Source organism: Geotrypetes seraphini, chromosome 14 (genome assembly GCF_902459505.1).
Source record: "Geotrypetes seraphini chromosome 14, aGeoSer1.1, whole genome shotgun sequence".
NCBI classification, from domain to species: Eukaryota; Metazoa; Chordata; class Amphibia; order Gymnophiona; family Dermophiidae; genus Geotrypetes; species Geotrypetes seraphini.
In genome coordinates, this window is record NC_047097.1 from 33,777,318 (window position 1) to 33,802,090 (window position 24,773).

The 24,773-nt window shown below is 40.2% G+C and overlaps 1 protein-coding gene across 2 annotated transcripts in view; it reads left to right on the forward strand.

The window, feature by feature from the left end:
• VPS13C (vacuolar protein sorting 13 homolog C) overlaps positions 1-24,773 on the forward strand; it is a 442,250-nt gene that overhangs the window by 75,716 nt on the left and 341,761 nt on the right. For both annotated transcript variants that reach the window (XM_033920131.1, XM_033920132.1), the window contains exons 9-14: positions 3,481-3,561; positions 9,012-9,069; positions 13,006-13,133; positions 14,435-14,541; positions 19,772-19,943; positions 22,067-22,129. In XM_033920131.1, coding sequence (XP_033776022.1) covers positions 3,481-3,561; positions 9,012-9,069; positions 13,006-13,133; positions 14,435-14,541; positions 19,772-19,943; positions 22,067-22,129 — 609 coding nt within the window. The remainder of the gene's footprint in view (positions 1-3,480; positions 3,562-9,011; positions 9,070-13,005; positions 13,134-14,434; positions 14,542-19,771; positions 19,944-22,066; positions 22,130-24,773) is intronic.

Genomic DNA, 24,773 nt, shown 5'->3' on the forward strand with positions numbered 1-24,773 from the left:
CGGTCTGTAGTTCCCCGGGTCACCCCTCGATCCCTTTTTAAAGATAGGTGTGACATTCGCTAGCTTCCAGTCCTCTGGTACCTTCCCAGTGCTTAAGGATAGATTACAGATTTGTTGGAGTGTGTCTGCTATTTCCGTCCTCAGTTCCTTTAGTACACTTGGGTGGATTCCGTCCGGACCCGGTGATTTGTCACTTTTCAATCTGTCTATCTGTCGGAGGACATCCTCATAGCTTACCTCTAGGGTCTCCAGTTTTTCATCCTGATCCCCACTTATGGTCTCCTCGGGTTCCGGTACATTAGAGGTGTCCTCACTTGTGAAGACCAATGAGAAGAACCGGTTTAGCCTATCGGCTACCTCTTTTTCCTCTTTAATCATTCCCTTTCTGTCTCCATCGTCTAATGGACCCATCTCCTCCCTCACTGGTTGCTTCCCTTTCACGTATCTGAAGAACGCTTTGAAGTTCCTTGCTTCCCCAGCAAGCTTTTCTTCGTACTGTCTCTTAGCTTTTCTAACCAATCGGTGACATTCCTTTTGGTGTTTTTTGTGTTCCTTCCGGTTTTCCTCAGTTTGGTCCTTTTTCCATTTTCGGAAGGACACTTTCTTGTCCCCTATCGCCTTCTTTACTTCTTTTGTTGTCCATACCGGGTCTTTTGTTCGATTTTTTTTTTGCACCCCTTCCTAAACCTGGGGATGTACAGGTTTTGTGCTTCTTGCACCGTGTCCCTGAAAAGGGACCATGCTTCCTCTATGGTCCCCATCTTTCTAGAGCTGTTGCTGAGTTTCTTTTTCACCATTTTCCTCATAGCATCATAGTTCCCTTTCCTGAAGTTGAGTGCTGTCGATGTGGTTCTCTTCACCCTTGAGGTTCCTACTTCTAATTTATACCGGATCATGTTGTGATCACTGTTGCCTAGTGGCCCTACTACTTCCACCTCCTTTGCAGGTCCCCCTATTCCGTTGAGGATTAGGTTGAGAGTGCCGTCCCCTCGTGTTGGTTCCTTGACTAGCTGTTCCATGAAGCAGTTCCTCACAGCCTCTAGGAATTCCTCTTCCCTTGCGCAGTTTGAGTGACCAATGCTCCAGTCGATCCCCGGGTAGTTGAAGTCTCCCATTACCATCACAATTCTGCTTTTGCATTCCTGTCTCAACTCTGCTTCCAGGTCATGGAGGTTTGCTTCTGGTTTTCCAGGTGGGCGATAGAAACCATTTGCTGTAGCTACAGGTAGATAAAGGCCAAATGGACCATCCACAGCATCCACTATCTTCTCCTCTCCCTAAGAGATCCCATGTGCCTGTCCCACACTTTCTTGAATTCAGACAATCTTTGTCTCTACCACTTCTTCCAGGAGACTCTTCCATGCATCTACCACCCTCTCTGTAAAAATGTATTTCCTGAGATTATCCTGAGCCTATCACCTCTTAACTTCAACCTATGCTCTCTCATTCTGGAAGTTCCTTTCCAAGTTTCCAAGTTTATTAAATAGTTTGATTTATCGCCTATTCAAAATTCTAGGTGATGTACAAATTGTTCTAAAATTTAGGTAACATATCATTTAGACATACAATAATTTGGGTAAGAAAAGTAAACTTATTTAAACAGATATCAATACATTTAGGTGAGATATTTCTACATATAACAATAAAACAAAAGGGAAGTTATTTAATGGTTACATTCATTGTTAAATTCAATAATTCAAGGGAAGTACATTAGGAAAGGAGACACTGACGATTAACGAAGAAAATTAGATTGGCAATGCAGAAGGTTTCAATCATTAAAAGCATCTGTAAATAGAAAACTTAAGTTTGGTCTTAAATTTGTCTAAGTTTTTTTCTTGTCTTAAATAGAGTGGGAGATCATTCCAGGACTGAGGGGATGTTATAGAAAAGATTGTATTGCGCCTTGTGTTAATAACTTTTAATGAGGGGATAGCTAATAGATGTTGATCTTGTGATCTGAGAGATCTAGAGGTAGTATAAGGTATTAAGACTCTAAAAATAAAGGCAGGAGTTTTGAATTCTAAAGCTTTAAAAGGTAAGTAAGCATTGTTTATATATAATGCGGTGTGCTACTGGAAGCCAGTGTGCCTTCTTGAGTAATGATGAAACATGATCAAATTTTTTGGCTTTATAAATAATTTTAATGGAGGCGTTCTGAATTATTTGTAAACACCTAAGCTCTTTTTGTGGCAATCCTATAAATAAGGCGTTACAGTAATCAATTTTAGAGATTACAAGAGAATGAAGTAAGATGTTCAAAGATTGTGCACATAAAAATTTTGATACAGATCGGATCTGGCGAAGTCTGTAAAAAGTAGATTTAACCACTTAGCTTATGTGATCGTGGAAAGATAATTTATTATCAAATATTACTCCTAGAATCCTAATATTTTTGGCCATCTGCAGGGAAATGCCTTTAATAGAGATAGGAAAGAAAAGTGTTTCACAATCTTTCCATGGAAAGAGCATAACGTTGGTTTTCTGAATATTTAAAGCTAGTTTATTAGTTTCGAGCCAATAATGAATTTGATCCAGTTTATTATTTATTACTGCTATTTCTTGAGGATTTTTGGTGTTGATTCGATGTAATAGTTGTATATTGTCTGCGTAGGCAAATACTGTAAATCCAATGGATTGACACAATATCATCAGAGGGGCTAGGAAAATATTAAATAAGATAGGCGAAAGTATTGATCCTTGGGGGATTCTATAAGGCAGTGAATAACTATTTGAGGTGGCATCATTCGATGAACAGTTATCGAGGTAAGACTGGAACCAAAGCAGAACTTGATCAGTTAAACAGATTGATTGAAGCCTATTTATTAAAAGACTGTGATCAATAGTGTCAAAGGCAGTTGATAGATCAAGAGAAATCAAAATTACGGATGTATGGTGATCTAAATGATATAATATAGATGTTGTCATACCAATTAGAGAGTGTTCTGTAGAATGATTTTGTCTGAATCCTGTTTGATTTGGATGCAATACATTGGTTTTTTCAATGTATTCAGATATTTGGTTAAAAATTATTTTTTCAGTTATTTTAGCTAAGTACGGAATATTAGCAATTGGCCTATAATTAGTTTTTATATCGGAACCTATTTTTTGTTCTTTAAGAATTGGGCGTATAGTAGATTTTTTCCAGGCTGGTGGTACTTGACTTTGTTGTAGACTAATGTTGATTAAAGTATGTATGTAGGGACCAAATATTGAAAAGTATTTCTTGAGGATAGTAGGGGAAATTGATTCATTGAATGTTCCTTTATGATTGATGGTTTTAATAATCATTTCTAATTCTTTAAGACTGGGAATGTTAAAATGAGAGCATTTTGAAGTAAGTGATGAATTAGATTCATGCGCTGATGTAGTTGCAGATTGTTGTTGTAATGTGAAATTATTTCTGATTTTTTAAATTTCATATTAAAGAGATTTGCCTCATGCATTTATGACGCAAATAAACATTTTTTTCCCCTCTTACAGCTTGTGCAACTTGATTCCTTCAGTGTGTATTGGAATGTACAAAGTGTGATGTACTACCATAGTAACAGGGAGAATATTTTGGTAAGTTGGGAAATTAATGTTATAATTGTGTTGTAGATGTGTTCAAATTTTTTTCAATAATACCATGTTTCCCCGAAGACCTACCCCAAAAATAAGCTGTAGCATGATTTTCGGGGTAGGTCTTAATATAAGCCCTACCCCAAAAATAAGCCCTAGTTAGATTTCCTCTCCAAAATGTCCCTGCGCTCCTCCCCCCCTGCACAGCATCTTTCCATCTCTCCCTCCCATCTGAATCTGCCGATCCTCCCACCATGAGACCGACATACCTCCCTCCAAACAGCAACAGCGATGCAGCACAGGAAGACCATGGGAGAAGGCCATGAAACAGCCTGTTTAGAGTGCTGCTGTTTGGAGAGAGGTATGTCCATTTCACGGTGGGAGGGTCGGCGTGGTTTTGCTGCTCTTGGGGATGGGAGGGAGGGAGAGATAGAAAGATGCTGTGCAAAGGTTCTGCTGCACTGGGGTTGGTAGGGAAGGATAGAAAGATTCTGCTCAAGGGAGGGAGGGAGGGATAGAAAGATGCTGTGCAAAGGTTCTGCTGCACTGGGGTTGGTAGGGAAGTATAGAAAGATTCTGCTCAAGGGTTCTGTTTCACAGGAGGGAGGGAGAGATAGAAAGATGCTGCACATGTAGGAGAGAGAAAGGAAAGAGGATTGAGGTGAAGGATACATTATACATTAAAAAAATAAAACATCCCCTGAAAATAAGCCCTAGTGCGTTTTTTGGACCCAAAATGAATATAAGACACTCTTATTTTGGGGGGAAGCATGCTAAGATATATATTGAGGCACTGTGGAGGCCATATTCAATCTGCAGTCAGGCAAATCTCAAGGATAATTCTTACTTATCAGATTTATTATGATAATCAAATAAATATTTACATACTCTGGGCTCCTTTTACAAAGGTGCGTTAGGGCCTTAACGCATGGAATAGTGCGTGTGCTAGACCTTAACGCCAACATTGAGCTGGCATTAGTTCTAGAAGCGTAGCGTGGGTTTAGCGCGCACTAAAATCCTGCGTGCGCTAAAAACGCTATCGCACCTTAGTAAAAGGAGCCCTTTGTGTGTTGCCCCATGAAAAAGTACCTGCCAAAATTCTACCTGTTTTCAGATAGATACATCCAAGTCAAAGGTGTTTATGAATACTTGCAATTTTATGATACCAAATCTGTTTTCCTAACCTTAACCTAACCCTTCTGTGAGACTGCCTCTTAACCTTTTGTTTCCACATCCCTTTAACTGATCAATGAAGCCCTTGCACCCCCTTCCTAAACCTCATGCCTGCTAGTAACTACTATACTTTCCAGCTCAACGCTCAAACATTTTCTTAAAATATACAGCTGTCATTAGTTTGCAAACATCTTCAGAGGCCTCAGCGGTGATTCGTTTCACACAAGTTAAATTGCCTGCAATTCATCTAAATCATCGTCGGTCTCACAAAATTACTTTAACTTATTCATTGAAATAGCAAAAGTCAGTACTTAATAATCTGTATTTTGCCAAAGGCTCTGGTCTTTTTTTTTTTTTTTTTTCAGATTAAGTACTGACTTTTTAACAGAGACTGCTATTTCAGTGAATAAATGAATAAGTTAAATAAAGTAATTTTGTGAGACTGATGATGATTTAGGTAAATCGCAGGCAGTTTAACTTGTGTAAAACGAGTACCTCCGAGGCCTCTGAAGATGTTTTCATACTAACGATAGCTGTGTACTGTAAGATAATGTTTGAGCATTGAGCTGGAAATTATAGTTATATATTTTTTGCACCTGCCTACATTTTGACCTGATCAATTGAATTGGCTAGTGACTACTAGCAGCTACATATATTGCTATTAGTGGCTAACGGTGTTAACTGCTAACACGCTGCCAAAATTACAGTAGTATACTGTTGTAATATCAATAACTGCCCTAATAACTGCTTTCACTCTGTCTTGGATTTCAAAACCCTTCTCCACTTCCTATTTGACCACTTCCTGCACCCCATGGAGGTGTGGGCACCACTGGTGTAAAACCCCTGCCCTAGAGGCCCTATGAATAAAAATGGTCAACATTATGCATAAGGTGCTCATTGGATGGCCAGTAATCAAAAAGCCAATTTATGTGGGTCAAAAGGCTTTACCTATGGAAAGGACTTTCATTATTGCTATCCCCATCTCACCATTTACTCCATGCTTTTCAACTAGAAAGCTTCATGCATATTACAACAGTTACAATGTGATAGGCCCATTAGTTTACCCAATTGTACAAATTACAGTTGCATAGTAACATGAATTATCCATAATGAAAGGAAAAATACAAGTGGACCTGAATCAGATTTGTATTTTATTTGCTAATAAAACATAAATCATCCATTGCGCATTACACATTGTTTAAATTTGGGGGGAGAGCATCTTTTTCAGTTGTAGCTCTAAGTGAGTTATTTTCAGGTACCAAGGTATATTTCCCTGTCCAAGTAACTTCTTCAAGGTCAGAAGGAGCTGCAGTGGTGTGTGAACTAGGCTTCTCTAGTTCTTGGCTGTAACCAGATGGCTGCTCCACTACACTGGTTAGACCATCTTATGATTTTATTTCAATTAAGTCGGAGATGCCAAGGAGCCTATGATTAGACAATCTAACAGATATTGGGATACAAGGCACAGTAATGTGGAGGCATAAAAATGCATGGGGTATGGTATGGTGAAAGAAACTAAACAGTTCTGCTACATAGCATTTAGCCTATGGAATCCTACAGGGACTAACAGAAGATTATCAAAGGCAAAAACCTAATCTTCCATTCTTCCTGGACAATGCAAAATATAGACAGCAGATGTAAATGCTGAAAACTGACACATTTCAATCACTAAATTGAAAATAAATTCACTTTTCCTACCTTTGTTGTCTTGTGATTTTATTTTTCTACTCATTTCTCCTGTCTCTAGCTGCACTTCCTTCTGTCTGTGCTCTTAACTCTGCTTCCAGGGCCGCCTTATCCATTTGCTGTTTTTCTCTCCTTCACTTTCTGCCCTACATCCATCTTTAGAACAAAACACAAAAAAAACCCCTCTCATCAATACTGGGCAAGTTTCTCAAATAGTATCTTCATATAACATTTAAAGGCTTTTAAATATTTAAATGTGCTCATAAGCTCTTCAGCAAGGCGCCACAGCAGTGGTACAATGTTGCTGTAAAGGTGCTTGAATTTTAATCATAACACATTTGATGGAGCAAGGATACTTGCTTCTATTGGAGTGGCAAATGTTATGGCTCTACAAAAGTTGTTTAACAGTAGACCACTTATCTGAAAAGGTCAGTTCACAGTTCTGAGTGGCAAATGTTATGGCTCTACAAAAGTTGTTTAACAGTAGACCACTTATTTGAAAAGGTCAGTTCACAGCTCCAACACAGTCTGTGTTTCGCTACGCTACATCAGGAAGCCGGAAAGATGAGCTTTTTATGTTGATTTTATTTGCAGTGTGCAGTGCCCGAGTCCTTTGGTCTACACCCTTGATGTTGAAAAAAAGACGCCCTGGGGAACATCAAGTGTGTAGACCAAAGGACTCAGGCACTGCACACTGCAAATAAAATCAACATAAAAAGCTCATCCTTCCGGCTTTCTGATGTAGCGTAGCGAAACACAGACTGTGTTGGAGCCGTGAACTGACCTTTTCAGATAAGTGGTCTACTGTTAAACAACTTTTGTAGAGCCATAACATTTGCTACTCCAGTAGAAGCAAGTATTCTTGCTCCATCAAATGTGTTATGATTAAAATTCAAGCACCTTTCCAGCGACATTGTACTGCTGCTGTGGCGCCTTGCTGAAGAGCTTATGAGCACATTTAAATATTTAAAAGCCTTTAAATGTTTTATGAAGATACTATTTGAGAAACTTGCCCAGTATTGATGAGAGGGTTTTTTTGTGTTTTGTTCTATTTTGAAAGTATTGCCCCCTCAAGTGGACTGTAATTTTAAATCCCCGGTCTGTTTGGATCAAAGCTACATCCATCTTTGGCATTAATTTTTAACATTCAACTGTCTTCCATTTTTCTACTTCCTCCTCAGATCTATCTACTTTTCCATGTCTTCCCTTACCATCTATCCAAGGGCATTTTCTCCTCCCTTTCTGCCCTTCCCCACCATCCATGTGTATCATCTCCTCCCTCCTTTTTTCTCCCCTATTCCATCCATCTATAAACAGCATTTCTTCCATCTCTCTTCACTATCCCACCCCTCCCAACCATGTCCTCCCTCTCTCTCCCCTCTTCTCCTCCATCCCTGGCTACAATATCCTCCCTCTCCTATGGTCTGATATCTGCCTTTCCCCTTCTATGGTCTGGGATCTTTATCATCTCCTTCCCACAGTCTGGTATCTCTCTCCCCTCCTCCCTATCTCTTCTCCCTCCTTTGTGGTCTGGCATCTCTTTGCCTTTGACTTTCCCTTCCCCTACCCCTGACTTAATCTGGAATCTTTCCCTTTTCCTTCCTTTCCCTGATTTGGCATCTCTCTCTTCTTTACCCCTTCCCCATCCAGTGGTCTTAACATCTCTCTCCTTCCCTTCCCCCTCCCATGGTCTGGCATCTTTAGCTGCCCTTTCCCTTTCTTTTGCTGGAAGTTTGGCATCTTTACTCCCCATCCCTACAATCTAGCATCTCTTACCCTTCCCATTCTATTCCCCCACTCCCATGGGATCCTGTGCTTGCTCATCGTTCTTCCCCCGCACTGCTTTAACTCTTCGGGCCACAAGCAGCCTGAGTGAAGTAAACCCACTGCTCTGGTGACCCGGAAGCTTTATCTCTGCTACTGCTTTCCGCCTATGCGGGGACAAGAAGCAGTAACAGAGGAACAGCTTCTGTGTCGCCAAAGGCAGCATGTTTATTTCACTCTTGCTGCCTGTGGCTCCAAGAGTTAGAGCAGTGCCGTTGGGAGTGAAAACAATTAAGAGTACTCAACCACGTATATAACTTCCGTGAGTGCTCAGAACCTTGAATAAGGTAGAAGAACCACAAACCGGGGACAAGTCTTTCATAGCACCGCTAAAAAGTTTTTTAGTGGGTGATAATATAACTTCAATGTTTGAACTGGTGATCAAAATCAATATATAAAAAGTTCAAAAATATTTAACTTAGCTTTAAACCCTTAATTGGTTTTGCATTATTTGCCCATGACACACCCTCTACAAAAAATATTTTAAAAATATAGGTAACCTGCATTTAGCATGTGGAGATGGGGAAAATACTGTGAAAATCTGTAACATGTTTTGTGGTAGCCTGTTTTCCTGTTTCAAATGCTCATTAAGGGCTTAACGCCCTTTAGTAAGAGAGCCTTTTAATTTTCTATTCTTTATATTGTAGTTAATACAGTTCTGTGTGGTAGTTATCCTGGACTATGACATTCATAAGGAGTACCAATAACACTCCATTATTGCATATTGAGTTCTTTTGTCCAAATCTGTCTCTTAATTGTTTTTGTTATAGAAACAACTGAAAAGAGGCATTCCAACTTGCAGCTCAGAGCCTAAAGACTTTCAGTACAGTAAGTAGAAGATACTGTTTTACTGAATTCAGTCACAAGGATGGCAAGGCCTTTGGATTCTATGGTAGAACTTTTAGCCCCCAATGTTTTAGCATACATGTGAAATATGAAACAAAGACCTAAAATGTGACTCTGAACAATAATGGAATCTTTAAAAAAAATGATTTTTATTCTTTGGCTCATAAACTGTGGAATATAAACTTAGAAATTTCAACTGGCAAATGAAAGAGGAAGTAGGAGGGGAGAGGGATGAGTTGAGTGAATCTGAATGTGTGTGTTACTATAAGAGAATTGTAGCTCAGCTTGGATGCTTGCAGGATATTATTAGATAGAAGATAAAAGCTGAGGAATGAATAAATGAATGAATAACTAGTGTATACTGAAATTCTATATTGAGTATTTACATCAATTGTTTAATGAAAACAAAAATTAGAACTATACGTCTTGAGAGTTTGAAAAAACTGATAAAGAATTCAGGGTAAAATTACTACTTTTTAATCCATATTTCTTAAATGTTTTGAAAACTCTAAGGGATCCTTTTACAAAGGTGCGCTAGCAGTTTTAGCACACACTAGCCACTACCGCCTTCTTTTAAGTAGGCGGTAGTTTTTCAGCTAGCGCGCACTAAAAACGCTAGCGCACCTTCGTAAATAGAGCCCTAAATGAGTTATTAATAACAATGAATGTAGTTTTTGAATGCACATTTTTGAAGGTTAAACTGAATACTGAGATGACCAATGAGAGTATTTTAGATATATTTTGTTTCTATGTGTACAATTGTAGAAATCCACATATAGTGAATGTTTTACTTCTAGTCCTTGCAGGCAGATGATATTATATGGATTGAATGATTTCCTCATTTGACTAAGCTTTCCTAGTTAAGGTAATTGTGTAATAAAATACATTTGCATATATAGGACAATTTTCACACTTCCTGTATTGATGGAAAGCTCTTAACTCTGAAAATTTTCATGAGTTTTCAAACACTTTTCAATTGTACCTACACTTGGAAAATTGCATAAGAAAAAGTGTGTGTAGAGACCTGCACCAAGTTTTTTCTATGGATACCTTTATGGCTAAAGCATCTTGTTGCTCAGTGTGATAAACATGGAACAATCTGTGTATTTTTACCTGCTGCGAGAGTGGAAAATTCTGTAAATACCTCATTTCCACATAATGGGCATTTTTTAAAAAGTGCTTGAATAAACAAGTACCATTTGATCATTTAAAAAAAAAAAATTCTGACTGCCCTTATACTAAAGGTACCGTAGATGGTTGTTTACAAGCTAAAATGTTTGGAAACTAAAAAGAACTCAAATTAAAAAATGGGACAGGATAAATACAATTACATCTTAAATTAGAAAGCAGAAAAGGTGTGTAAAGTGGTTTATTTTAGAAACTCTATTCTTGTTTGAATGTCTGAAAACTGGCATTTAGATGCTTATATTGCATGGTCATCCAAATACCAATTTTATAAAGGCAGAATATGGACATCTAATACTACAATATGTTCATATGGCACAGGGGTGTGATGTGGGCCTGTTTATAAGCAAGAGTAAGGAGGTCCCAATATGGACATCTAACTCTGATCAGAGAAGGAGATGGGGTGTCCAAGTCTAAATAGACAGATGTCTGTATTTAGACCTGATACTTTTTACGTTCAAGTTACAGAAAGGTGTTCTGAACAGCTGTTCACTGGTTGGATTAAGGCAAAACACCTTTTTTAATCCTCCAGTGGTTGCTGTCCCCCTTCCTCCTTCCCTGAATGTGAAACCAACAAGGGATATGCAGGTATTTTTCTGTTCCTGGAGGGCTCACAATTTACAAAAAATGCACACAGACAAAAGGTTAATGTGGGATTTGAACCTGGGTCCCCTAGTTTTCAATCCATTTCTCTAACCATTAGGCTACTACGCTGCTATGCATGGATGTTTGTGTGACCATTTTGTAAGATGGATATTCTATGCCAGGGGTGCCCACACTTTTTGGGCTTGCGAGCTACTTTTAAAATGACCAAGTCAAAATGATCTACCAACAATAAAATAATTTAAAAACCCTCTACAAAGCACACTGAAAGGCAGAGAAAATGTTAATTATCATTCATATTCCGGGTTTTTTTTTTTCAAAGAGGTCAAGACAGATGACTCCATGCAATGTCACCTCAATAACAGCCATACAAAAATAGACAAATATACCCCCTCCCTTTTTACTAAACCACATAGCAGTTTTTAGTGCAGGAAGCTGCGCTGAATGCCCCAAGTTGCTCTCGACACTCATAGGCTCCCTGCGCTAAAAACCGCTATTGCGGTTTAGTAAAAGGGAGCTATAGTGTAAAATATAGACAGCAGATATAAATTCTCAAAACGGACACATTTTGATCACTAAATTGAAAATAAAATCATTTTTTCTACTTTTGTTGTCTGGTGATTTCATGAGTCTCTTTCTTCTTCTGACTTCTCACTTCACTCTGGCTGCACTTCTTCTTCTGACATCTTCTGACTTTAACCCACTCCTGCATCCAATATTTCTTCCCTTCTTTCAGCCTCGTATATGCTTTCTCTCCTCCAGACCTCATTCTCCCCCCAACTTTTTCTTTTTCTCCCTGCCTCCTGTTCTTTCTTTCTTTCTCTTTCTCTCCATGCCCACTTTCTTTCTGTCTCCCTGTTCCCTCTTTCTTTTTGTTTCCCTTCTTTCTTTGTCTCCCTGCCCCCCCTTCTTTCTGTTCCCCTGCCTGCCCCCTTTGTTTCTTTATCCCTACCCTCCCCCCAAGCCACTAGGTTTGCCGCCACTACCGGGGAACAGGCCTCCAAGCCACCACCGCCCCAAGCTCTCCATGCAGAAGCCTTGCGCTGACCAGCGTTCCGCTCCCCTTCAATTCTGATGTCGGAGAGGAAGTTCTGGGCCAGCCAGGCAGCGATTGGCTGGCTCAGAAATTCCTCTCCGATATCAGAATTGACGTCGGGGAGAGGAATGCTGGTCAGCGCGAGGCTTCTGCAGGCCCAAATCTCTGGACGCCCAGGGCCGAGGAAAAGAAAAAGCCAGTCTATAAATCCTTCCATGAGAGCCGTTCCAGTCTCCTTTCAGCACGGCACTTACAAAAATGCGTAGCCCCCTCCCCTCTTCAACTTCCCATTTTCAGGCTCAATATGCCAGAGCAGCAGCAGCAGTTCTTGCATTTTTGGGCAGAGCACCCGACCGCCTTTCTCCAGTCTGGCGGCTCTGTCGATTCCGCCAGGGGCAGCCGGCGCTCAGCTCTCTAGGGTCGTGACTTCCCTAGACCTCCCTCCCGCCTTTTTCCGAAGGAAGTGACATCATCCCCCAGTCTATTAAAGATTGTCTACGGGAGAAAGTGAGAGAGGGAAGACGGGTTCTGGCAGTTGGGCAAGGAAGGGCGCAGCAAGAATGGATGTGCATGAAGTGATGACCGGTGGGGAACCTCGGGGAGAGGAAGGCTGATCGGCTGGTCAATCGGGACGGCAATACGAGTCTATCACGGAACCCGGAATGGGCTGCACGATCGACTCACGTTGCCTTCCCGATCGACCGGTCGATTGACGTATTGGGCACCCCTGTTCTATGCTTTCATACAAACATATGTGTGTGTGTATATATATATATTTTTTTAAAAAAAATTTATAAATATATATATAAATATAAAAATAAACAGCAGAATGTCTGATTCTAGTGGGCTAGCAGTTACTCAGGGCTGATGATGGATGCAAACAAGGCATTGCTTCCTGGCAGGCTATAGGATATTTCCCAACAAGTATACCTTAGCAGAGGTTCCAAATACTAGCCATGGCTACACAAGTCTGAGTAGATATTATTTTGATTGCATTTCATGTAATGTCTGCAATATATAGAGAAATCATTCTGTTATGGAGAAAGTGTGTTTATTTTTTTTCTCACAAGTTCATGTGTATTTGTATTGACAAGTTTTTAGGCCAGTGTCAGCCTCTGCAAAACTGTACATCAATCCACATGCAGAAATGGAACTGAAAACCCCCAAGATTGATTGTAATATGGAAGTCCAGAACATTGCGGTAGAACTGACAAAGCCTCAGGTCCGTGACACAAAAAGTTTGTGTGAACATAGCCATAATCCTAAAATAATTATGACTTCAGTTTTCAGTTCTGAGTGTTGCTGTTTTGTTCACTCCAGAGTGCTTTGAACTCGGTGACTACTAGCTAAGGGTCCCCTGAGGGAAGGCGTTGTCATACGCCGAAATTGGGATTCTGGTTGGGACTACCGTACTTGATTTCCATAAAGACTCAATCATAGGTTGAAAAGACGTCTCCCTTGCCTTTCTGTTTGTCTGCATATATCCCAAGGCAAGGTGTTCTTCTGTTCGCCTGCGTGAGATCCATCAGCACCATCGCATTTTTTTTAAAATTTTTTTTTGCATTTCAGTACTATTAGGTCATTCTTAACTCTGTATTTCTAATAGGAAAATATCATGTGCTTCTGTTGTGGACAGTCTGAAAAAATAAATTCATGGTAACTGTGATTGAAGCAAATAAATAACTTTATTGTTTGGTGCATGCTAGTTAAGCTCTTTGTTACAGTAGTTGACAGATGCTTGATTGAGAGGGATTCTTTATAAGCAGATGCAATTAAGGTATAGATTATTGGAATAATATGATCTACATGTGTAAGAAGGGGACAGTTCTATTAAGTCTGCACTATCGTTTAGACACCTTGATGCTGTGTGGTGAGAGCTTATTCTTTAATAGCATCTGAGCTCCCAAATTTCATTATAGAATACAAGTGTAATCCAGTATTGGCATGCCTCACTTTTTTCATGTCTGCAGTTATACCAGTCATTGATATTGCATGTCAGTGGTTGTGTCAATATGACAGGGAAGTATGTAACTTAAAATATTTTGTTCTGAATAGTACTTAAGTGCCCTGCTGACACTTTCATGTGCACAAATGCTATTCTGTCATATATGCATACAAGGGGTGCATAAATGTGGGCACGCAGTATAGAATTGCCCTTCAAGTGTTTTACTGTAAAAGAAGTGCTTAAATGTCTCGGGCCCTGATGCACAAAAGATTTCCTTGAAGGCAAGACTGGTTTTAATCAGTCGTCTTTGCAAGGAAGCTCCTGCTGATGCAAAAAAAGTGGCAGCCAATTGTTATAGCAGCCACTGAGAATCCTATGCTAATGTATTACAAGGAGTTTTAGTATTTTATTAAAGCCACTAATATTCCTTGTAAATGTTAATAATTGCTATTATAAGGATTTGTTATTTTTTTAAATTGCTTTGCTTGATTTGGTCTCTGATTTTTGAAGTTTTTTTTGTCTTTTACCTTTAATTAATTTCATTTAATTAAAAAAAAAATATTTTTTTATTTATCCAGTATCTAAGTATGATCGAACTCTTAGAATCTGTAGATTATATGGTCAGGAATGCACCATATAGAAAATACAGACCAGATGTGCCACTGCATAAAAATTGTAGACAATGGTAAGCAAGATCTTTTTCTTTTGATTTATACATTATCTATTTGTACAATTTTTATTTTTCTGACTTAGACTATTAAATTTTTGCTGGCAACATCTATGTCTTAAGATTGCCTTTGGTCAGTCATTGTGCATCAACATTTTCTTTTGAAAATTTCAAAGCATATGCATAGCTCCAAATTCTGTTCCCAGGAATGCCTGCCTCTATAGCATGTGAAAATATGCACAAAATGGCACTATGTGCATATATTGCCTATATTTAAAAAGCCATTTTTATGGATAATGCACTTTTGAAATAACTCTGGAAATGACCCCTTAAGTAATTCTTTCTTAGTTAGTGTCAGAAAGTGTGTGCTTGGTTTAACTTTTACATTGTTCTGTTGATTTCAGTCCTCTGATTGTTAAGAGGCATCTTTCTATTTTGATGGACTTTTAATTCCTGCAGTTTTCCTAATTTAGGCAGTCCTGTCTGTCTGCCCTCAATATGTATACTTTAGAGCAGGGCTGCCCAAGTCCAGTCCTCGAGATCTACTGGCAGGCCAGGTTTTCAGGATATCCACAATGAAAATGCATGAGAGAGAGATGTGCATCCCAAGAAGGCAGTGCAGGCAAATCTCTCTCATGCATATTCATTGTGGATATCCTGAAAACCTGGCCTGCCAGTAGATCTCGAGGACCGGACTTGGGCAGCCCTGCTTTATAGGAAAGACGGGAGAGGGAAGATATGATAGAGATGTTTAAATGCACATGAGCCAAGTCTCTTCCATTTGGAAAGGAGCTTTGAAACAAGAGGGCATAGGATGAAGTTAAGAGGTGATATGCTCAGGAATAATCTAAGGAAATACTTTTTTACAGAAAGGGTAGTAGATGTGTGGAGCAGTCTCCCGGAAGATGTGGGATCTCGTAAAGAGAAGAAGAAATAATGGTTTCTGCGGATGGGCAGACTGGATGGACCATTTGGCCTTTATGTGCCATCCCATTTCTATCCAGAGTTCTAAGATGGATTACAACGGACACACACAGCATTAACTTGAGACAATGGACAGTGAATCTTACAGTGCAGAAATCAGTCCAAGATGGTTAGTAGGAGGCCCCATAGGTAGGCAAGAATAGAATGGTTTTAAGTACCTTTTTTAAAAAAAAAATCATTTTGAAGATTGTATGAAGAGTTGTAGACAGATCATTTTAGCGTTTGGGTCCTAAAATACTGAAGAGAGATCTTCAAGTTTCCAGTTAACCTAGTCATGAGGACAGGACTTCCTGAAGATCGTCTGTGGAATGCAGTGTCCTGGTAGGCTGGTATCATTGTAAGACTATGGAAATAGGTGAGGGGTTAAGTTGTGGAGAGCTTTTGAAGATGTTTCTCTGTTCTATTGGAAGCCAGTGGCGTGAGATAAGAGCAGGGGTTATATGGGCAAGTTTTGCTGTTTTGATGATATGTGCAGTGGCATTTTGGGCAACTTGCAGGGCTCTCAGATGCCGCTTCGAGATTCCTACTAAAAGGCAGTTACAGTAGTCCAAAGCAGGGAAAACTACCCTGGAGATTTGTTATTTCATGGAGAGGCTGGAGTCAAGAATCAGATTGCACATTTTATCAACTATTGCAATAAGGAAATTGTCGATCTATGAGTTCTTGGCATATCAGGAGAAGGGTGATCAGATAGAAGTAGGATGCAGGATTTGGTGGTGACATTGAGCTTCGTGAAATTGTCATATAGCCAGTGTTCTATCAATTGCAGGTGCGATTGTAACTCGATAATTGTCTCATCAATGTTATGTTTAATCTTAACCAGGAACTGGATGTTATCAGCATAGAAATGGTAGACCTTACTGAGGCTTTTAAGGAGGCTACAAAGTGGCAGGAGAAAAATATTGAATAGAATAGGCGAGAGGATGAACCTTGTGAAACACCACTGATAATAAAGAGTTTCTGTAGATCTGTTTTGGGAGATAAAATCAGAGTAGGATCTGTTAGAAAGGAAGGACTGAAACCATTTCTACACTGTTCCTAATAGGCCAATGGAATGAAGTCTATTTAGCAGCACTTTTGATGGCTGATAGTATCAAAGGTGGCAGAGATGTGTAGGCTGACTAAGAGAAAACGTTGGCCTTGACTAAAACCTAGACAGATTAAGTCCATGAATGACAGGAGAAAGTTCTCAGTGTCATGACCAGAATGGAAACCAAATTGATTAGGGTCAAGGATAGAGTTATGCAAAAATTCAATTAATTGATCAAAGTTTATTTTTTCAAGACCTTCAGCTAGCAATGGCAGAGAGGATATAAGTCTATAATTGTCAACAAATCGGGATCCAGGAAGGGCTTCTTAAGAAGAGGCATCACAACTACTCATTTTAGACCATCGGGGACATTAACATTTTAACATTGTAGCAGATAAGAAAGGGGTAGATAGGTCTTTCATGGATATCATATTTTTTGTGGGAGAGCAGATATTGAGAACACATTGGGAGTTGTTGACTCGTAAGAAAATAGACAATATCTTGAGATAACACTGTGTGGAAGGAATCCCGCAACAGCACTGGGTCTAGTGGTAGCATAGGTTCCAAGGGCAATGTTTTGGAATCAAAAAGCATGGTGATGAAGAGAGTTTGGCAGAGAAACTATTGGCTTAGTCCTGATTTTTTTCTACCTGTAGGACTGTTGTTTTTTTATTTTTTTTATTTACAGATTTCTCAATTAGCTGAATGAATATTGTAGCCTTTCTTCTATCTTTATAAGCTACAAATTGTTGAGCCTTTTAAGTGTTGCCTCTAACGCTACTCTGTAGTGGAGTAAAATTTATGGAGGGTAGGGGAAGTACTGGAACCTTTTTTTTTTTTCTCAGACCTAATTTGAGGTTGAGGGGTGGTAGATTCAAAGGCAATGTTAGGAAATTCTACTTCATGGAGAGGGTGGTGGATGCCTGGAATGCGCTCCAGAGAGAGGTGGTGGAGAGTAAAACTGTGACTGAGTTCAAAGAAGTGTGGGATGAACACAGAGGATCTAGAATCAGAAAATAATCTAATATAATAAAATGCTAGGCCGCACATGCGCACTTAAAAAACGTGTTCCCTGATCTGTCGGGTTTTTTTTAGTGCGCATGCGCGGGTTGTACGTCACCAAACTCGGCAACGCAAGCCATGTCCGCCGTCGGCCTCGAGCTCCTGGGGGCCGGCGGCTCGAGTCGCCCAGCCGGTGCTGAGTCCCCCCCACTCCCACTTCAGCTGGCACGGACGGTTTGAGAATGAGGGAGAGAACAACGCAGCCAGACGGACCGCGGGAAGGGAAAGGGGGGGAGGGTTTCGAGGGAGCCGGCTGGCCGCATAAATTATTTTAATTTGAAATCTGCCGCCGTCGCCGCGGCTCCTCTCTCATCTTCCGACATAATATAAGTGCAGCTCATGAGAGGAGCCGCGGCGGCGGCTTTGAAAACGGCTCCCTTAGTTCGCTGCATTTTTTTTTTTAAGTTTAAAACTGCCGCCGTGGCTCCTCTCACGATCCCGGCCTGTGTCGGAGAAGGCTTCCGACGCAGGCCGGATCGTGAGAGGAGCCGCGTAGGCATCTTTAAACTTAAAAAAAAATCCAGCAAAGAACTAAGGGAGCCGTTTTATCTCCATGCTGCTACGAAGGAACAGGTGAGGGGGAGGGAAATGCTGATGCTGATGCACAGGGAGCAGGCAGGCATGGCAGGCAAGCAGCGGAAGAGGGAAAGGGGCTGCTTTGGGGGTAGGGGTGTGCTGGGGGCACATAGCAGTCATGGGCAGGGGATCACAGAACAGGCAGGCATGGCTCAACAAGGGGAGAGGGAAAGGGGGCTACTTTGGGGTGAGGGGTTTCCTGGGCCAGACAGCAATCATAGGGGGGAAACAGAAAGGGGCCACGGAGCAGGCATGGCACAAAAGGGGGCAGGGGCATTGGGAAACGGGGCTGCTTTGGGGGGAAGGGTGTTCTGGGGGCACACACCAATCATGCCGGGGAAGAGAAGGGGGCCACAGAGAGATAGGCAGGCATGGCGCAAGACAGAGACACCGACAGAAAGAATGACAGACAGACAGACAGCATCCAAGCACAGAGAGAGAAAGGAAAAAAAAACAGTCGTCTACTCTAGCACCTGTTGCACAGGGGGAGAACGAAAGAGATGCTGATGGACAGGGGGTTTAAGAAAAGGAACGGAGGACTAATGTTGGACAGGGGGAGAAGGAAAGAGGTGCTGCTGGACAGGGGGGAGGTAAAACAAAGGGAGAAGGGCTGCTGCTGCATAAGGAGAGCAGTGAAGGGGTGGTGGTGGACACAGGGGAGGTAAAAGGAAGGGAAAATGGACAGGGGGAGCAGGCAAGGGGTGGTGATGGACAGCCAAGGAAAAAGAAAGGCAGAAAGAAAAAAAGCGGCTAAGGAGAGAGAGAGAAAGAAATAAAGACAGACACACACACATATGTTCTAGCACCCGTTAATGTAACGGGCTTAAAGACTAGTAGTAAATATTGAACTAAGGCCAGTACTGGGCAGACTTGCACGGTCTGTGTCTGTGCATGGTCGTTTGGTGGGGGGATGGGACGGGGAGGGCTTCAGTGGCTGGGAGGGTGTAGATGGGCTGGAGTAGGTTTTAACGGAGATTTCGGCAGTTGGAACCCAAGCACAGTACCGGGTAGAGCTTTGGATTCTTGCCCAGAAATAGCTAAGAGTAAATTAAAGAGCTTTCTTTTTAAAGACGCCTTTGATAATTAGCTAACTAATTTCCTAGCTAATTTTAATTTTACTATATAACCTTATTGAAGCATTTTAATTTCTCCTTCCTCTTGCTTACTTTCAAATAATTTGTAGTTCTTTTTCCTACCTTTCCTTGTGTTCTTAAGTTTGTCAATAGTCTTGTAAGACTTAGCTCTTTTTATGCGTTGTATTGTTTTCTAAAACTTTGTAATTTTATCACTATGTACATCGCTTAGAATTATGATTAAGCGATTAATCAAAATTTTATTAAACTTGAAACTAAGAAAAAAATTTAAAAATTTAAATTGAATCAGGTTGGGCAGACCGGATGGACCATTCGGGTCTTTATCCGCTGTCATCTACTATGTTACTATGACCTGTTAAAAGAAATATCTTGCCTTGTTTGAGAAATTAATTTGTGTCAATTGTGATTTTGTTTCTTTTAATGTTCCATTTCTTTATCAGCAATGTGAAATATTTAAAATATTTAAAAAATGCCAACAGATTTTGAATTACTTTAAATATAGGTGGCAGTATGCCATTACCAGCATTCTTGAAGTTCATGTCAGAAGATATAGCCGGATGTGGTCGTGGAGTAACATAAAGCAACATAGGCACAATCTGAAGACTTATAAAAGCCTATACAAGTGGAAACTGATTCAGAGCAAAGTCTCAGATGAAACACAGAAATCAACTCAGGTACCTTTGTGGCCTTTTGTGCATTATGAACTTTTTAATCTATATTTGGTAGTAAATTTATTGACAAATATGCTTGTCATGCAAATAAACATATAGTACAGGTGTGGGTTTTTATCTCATGATAGATGAACATTTTCCGTTGCTCTATCTGAGACTTAGGGCTCCTTTTACCAAGGTGCGCTAGTGTTTTCAGCGCATGCACAAAATTACCGTGCGCTAAACCTCACGGTACGCTTCTAGAATAACGCCAGCTCAATGCTGGCGTTAAGGTCTAGCACGTGCGGCAATTTAGCATGCGCTATTCCCGCATTAAGGTCCTAATGCACCTTAGTAAAAGGAGCCCTTAATGTTCTCTTTTAAAAGATTCTCGTAAAACATTTTTCCTCTGTGTATCTTTTGTCACACAGGATGTCACTTGTCTAAATTTATTTTTCTGTTTGAAATTGTGAATCATTAAGTGATCAATTTAAAAGCTTGCTATATACTGTAAATTTCAACAATATTAAATTAATGAAAATCCCATTTTCAGTAAATCCACTGGTTTAAACTGATTAATGCAATTTAGAGTGTGTCCTAAGCTATGGAAGAGTGGTTTCCAAATCTAGGCCTGCAAATCCACTCCTTTCCCTTTCAAGAAATCAGCTGTTTAGGATATCCACAAAGAAGGTTGGTGAGATTTGGTTTAAATCAAATTTTCATTTGTTTAATATTTGATTTGGAAATTAATGTTTTAGAATCTTTACAAGATTCTTGTTTACTAGACTTGATTACAGCCATTTCCTGCTGACTTTACCATAGATCTTTTAAAGGATTTTGTTAGTACATTTATTTTAGCTATCTTCAGCCACAGAAATTAACAGATCCCAGGTTTCTAGAAGTCTGCACTCTAGAGTACATGTGTCAAACACAAGTCCCGCCTGGCTGTTTTATGTGGTCCATGAGAGTGCTCCTGAACTGCCCCTTCTCACAGCCCAGCATATTTTCCCTCCCATGCCGATCCGATGTTGCCATCATGCTGAAAAATTTGCTGGCCTCGGCAGCGATTCAGCAATGCTGTCCGTGGCTCCCCTTCCTGCTTTCCATCTGCCGTGGTCCACGCGGGTGTAAACAGGAAGTTGCGAGTCATTGGAGACAGACCACGGCAGATAGAAAGCAGGAAGGGGAGCCGCGGACAACGTTGCTGAATCACTGCTGAGGCCGGCAGATTTTTCAGCTTCATGGTGACATTGGACTGGCACGGGAGAGAACACATGCTGGGCTGTGAGGAGAGAGGGACTGGTGCAGGAGAGAAGACTTGCTGGGCTTTGAAGAGAGAGAGATGAGGGGAGAAAGGTTGGACCAGGGGTGGTGTGGAGGAAGAAGGAAAGAGATACTTGAAGGGAACTGTTGGGAAGTGAAAGGAAAAATGATGGACCTGGGGGGAGGGAGGGAGGCAGGCAGACAGGGGGAGAGATGGGTTGGGAGGCAGTTTGGAAGAGAAAGGGAGAGAAGTTGGATCTGGGGATGGAAGGGAGGGAGAGATTCAGCATCTTTTTTTTTTTTTTTCCTTTCATCTCATTGTTCAGAATCAAGGGGGGAGGGAAGAAGAGCAACAGAAAAGAGAGGGAGCAAAATGTTGGACCAACGGGAGAGAGGAGGAGAGATGTGGTAATGGGGAAAAGGAAGGAAATAGGAGGCTGGGAAACAAGTGAAATTGGAAATGGGAGAGCTAGGGACTGAGAGGAGATGGAGAATTGAAAGGTAGCTGAAAAAATGGACAGCTGACACTGGAAAGAAAATTAGTAGAAGATAGACAAAAAGCAGAAAGAGAATCTGTGATGTTAAAAGCTCCTGAGAACCCTTTTGGTAAAACTACAGTAGTCTTACTTGCATGGCAAGCTTTTGACCATCAGGGCCAGAGCCTGAAATATTAGTTCTTGGGTTCAGATTCTGTTGAAATGGTTTGTGCATTAGAGAGGGTATTTAGAGACTGGGGATTCCTTTTTTATATTTTTATTGTAATGTACACCGGCCAGATATTTATTTGATGGTCGGTATATTAAAACCTAATAAACTTGAAACTTGGGATTATGAAAAGCTGGAGGTTGTGTAGAATTAATATTGAAATATTTTTTATGTTTCAGAATTTGGAAAGAATTCTTGATGTTTTCAACACAGTTTTAGCACGACAGCAAGCACAAGCAGAGGTAACATTTTGCCAGATTCTAACTTTGGTTTTACGTGTAAATGGGGATTAGAAATAGTAATTCATATCACTCATGTCAGTGATCTCTAACCTAATTCCTAAACTGGAGTTTCAGAATATCCATAGAAAATACCTATTTGCATGCAGTTGGTTAACTGGGCATTTGACATATATTGGTGATTTGAAAATGTAACTTATTTGGTTTCAAGGATGGCAAATGAAAATTGCAATTCTGTTTGTTATCTCCTAAGCAATTTGAATAAAACATTTTACCCCTCCCCCTTTTTACAAAGCCGTAGCGCAGTTTTTAGCACCGGTCGCAGTGGTAGAATTCCTACGAGCATCAGAGTTGTTACTACTTTGGCCGGCGCTTAAAACCACGCTACAGTTTTGTAAAAAGGGGGGGGGGGATAACATTTCTAAAAAACTAAACACTTTAGCTAATATGTTTTTTTCAGGTTGGTGAAATATTTGACTTATATGAATTAAAAAGTTTAATTTTAGATTTAAATATGTTACAAGTATCTTGTAATTGTTTTCATGCAGCATTTACCTGTAACAAACAATAAGTTTAGGTTGGAATTCACTTTAGAAGCCAGAGAACTTTGTCAGAGTGGTTCAGTATTAAAACAGTTATTTGAAAAATATGTGGGGCTAGATATACCAGCTGGACTCTCCTTGCTACTATTTGACTACAGCACCTTTATTCAGCTAAGTAACTGGAGGGACAAGTGACTAATTTTGTCATTCTCTGTTCAGGTCAGTGGGTTAGGCATTCGGGTCATTGTAGGACAGTGAACTTTTTATCTTCCACTTTTATATATATTTATTTATTGCACACTGTTTGCACTTGACTTGCACTTTAAAGCACACAGGATCACCCAGATGATGGTGTACGGCTGACAGTGAGTGTTAATCCCTGCTCAGTGTTTGCTGGCTTTGCTATTCTAAGCACTAGAACTGCTCTTTGAGTCGCTCTTTAAAGCTTTCAAATTCATGCTGAGGGTGCTCCTTATCTTAAAAATTTAGATTTGAGGTTTATATATTTTTGGTGGAGTCTAGGGAGTTTACTTTCCTGCAATGTCCTAGGGCATGCCCAACTTATATTTTGGTGTCTTTTAAGGATATTTTGTCTTGGGGGTTTTGCTATAGTTTATGTTCATGGAACCATGATCACCTAGATCCCTGAACCCTTCCTTTCTACTGTACAACAAAACAAGAACTCTAGTAGTTTATCCTTCCACATCCATTAGATTCCTGCCACCCCTCTAGAGTATTAAGATTCCAGAGGGCCGTGCCAGATTTAGACTTGGTGAGGCCCTAAGCTATATAAAGTTTGGAGGCCCCTTGTTAATAAGTTACACCATATTGTATATTCTAGAAACAATACATAAATTGAATTTTTAAAATAATTTTAGCATATATATATTTTATTTATGTATTTATTGGGTTTTAGTAATCACCTTTATGAAGAGATTCACCCAAGGTGGCTTATAACAGGTACAATTCAACATAACACCTTAACAGTAGTAAAAAGACCAAACATAAATCTAAACTAAACCTTAAGTTTATATACCGCATCATCTCCATAATTATGGAGCTCGGTGTGGTTTACAAGAGCTTAATGTTAGGAAGGTACAGCATAATAGGGTTGGAGGTTGGGTATAGGGGGAAGAAAGCATTACATTTTTGTGAATAGCCTAGTTTTCAGGTGCTTTCGGAATAGTTGGAAGGAGCCCAGATTCTGTAGTGGGGCAGTAAGGTTATTCCAAAGCTCGGTGATTTTGAAGAAGAGAGATTTGCCTAATTTTCCCACATAAAGGATACCTTTTAACGTGGGGAAGGATAGTTTAAGCTTTTGGGTGGATCTGGTGGAATCAGGACTCAAGAAGTTCCAGGATAGTGGAATTAGGGGAGGGAGGATGCCATGTAGGATCTTAAAGGCTAGGCAGGTGCATTTAAAGTGAACCCTGGAAATTACTGGAAGCCAGTGAAGTTTGGACAGGAGTGGGGAAACATGATCGTATTTGCTTTTTTGAGAAGATCAGCTTGGCTGCAGTGTTCTGAATCCGCTGAAGTCTTAAATATGAGGGTAAATCAAAAAGTAAAGGCAAAATACATTTAACTGTGAGCAATTGAACATATCACGTTTCCACATAGTCCTCATGCAAGATGATGCATTTGTTGTATCATTCAACTAGCTTCTGCATTCTTGCAGAGAATAAGTTTTTCAGCTGCTCCCAAAGCCAGGTGAGCACCGCTTCCTTTACTTCATTAGCAGAGGTGAATCTACAACCTCGCAGCATCTCTTTCAGTGGACCAAAGATGTGATAGTCGCTAGACGCCAGATCCAGACTGTAAAGAGGATTTGGAAGACATTCGAACCCAGGCTGTTGCACTGTTTCTTCTGTTGCTGCTGCTGTATGAGGATGTGCATTGTCGTGGTGCAGCAAGACTGTTTTGGGCAACATTCATCTTCTTTTGGTGCAGATTGCAGGTTTATGTTTGTTTATTAAAAGTTTTAACCACATTTCAATTTGCCAACAGCACGGTGTACAAAATATAAAAACAAATGAAAATAACACAATAAAAATAGAAAAGCAAAAGAAGAACAGTAAAGAATAAACAGAAGAAAAATAAAATAT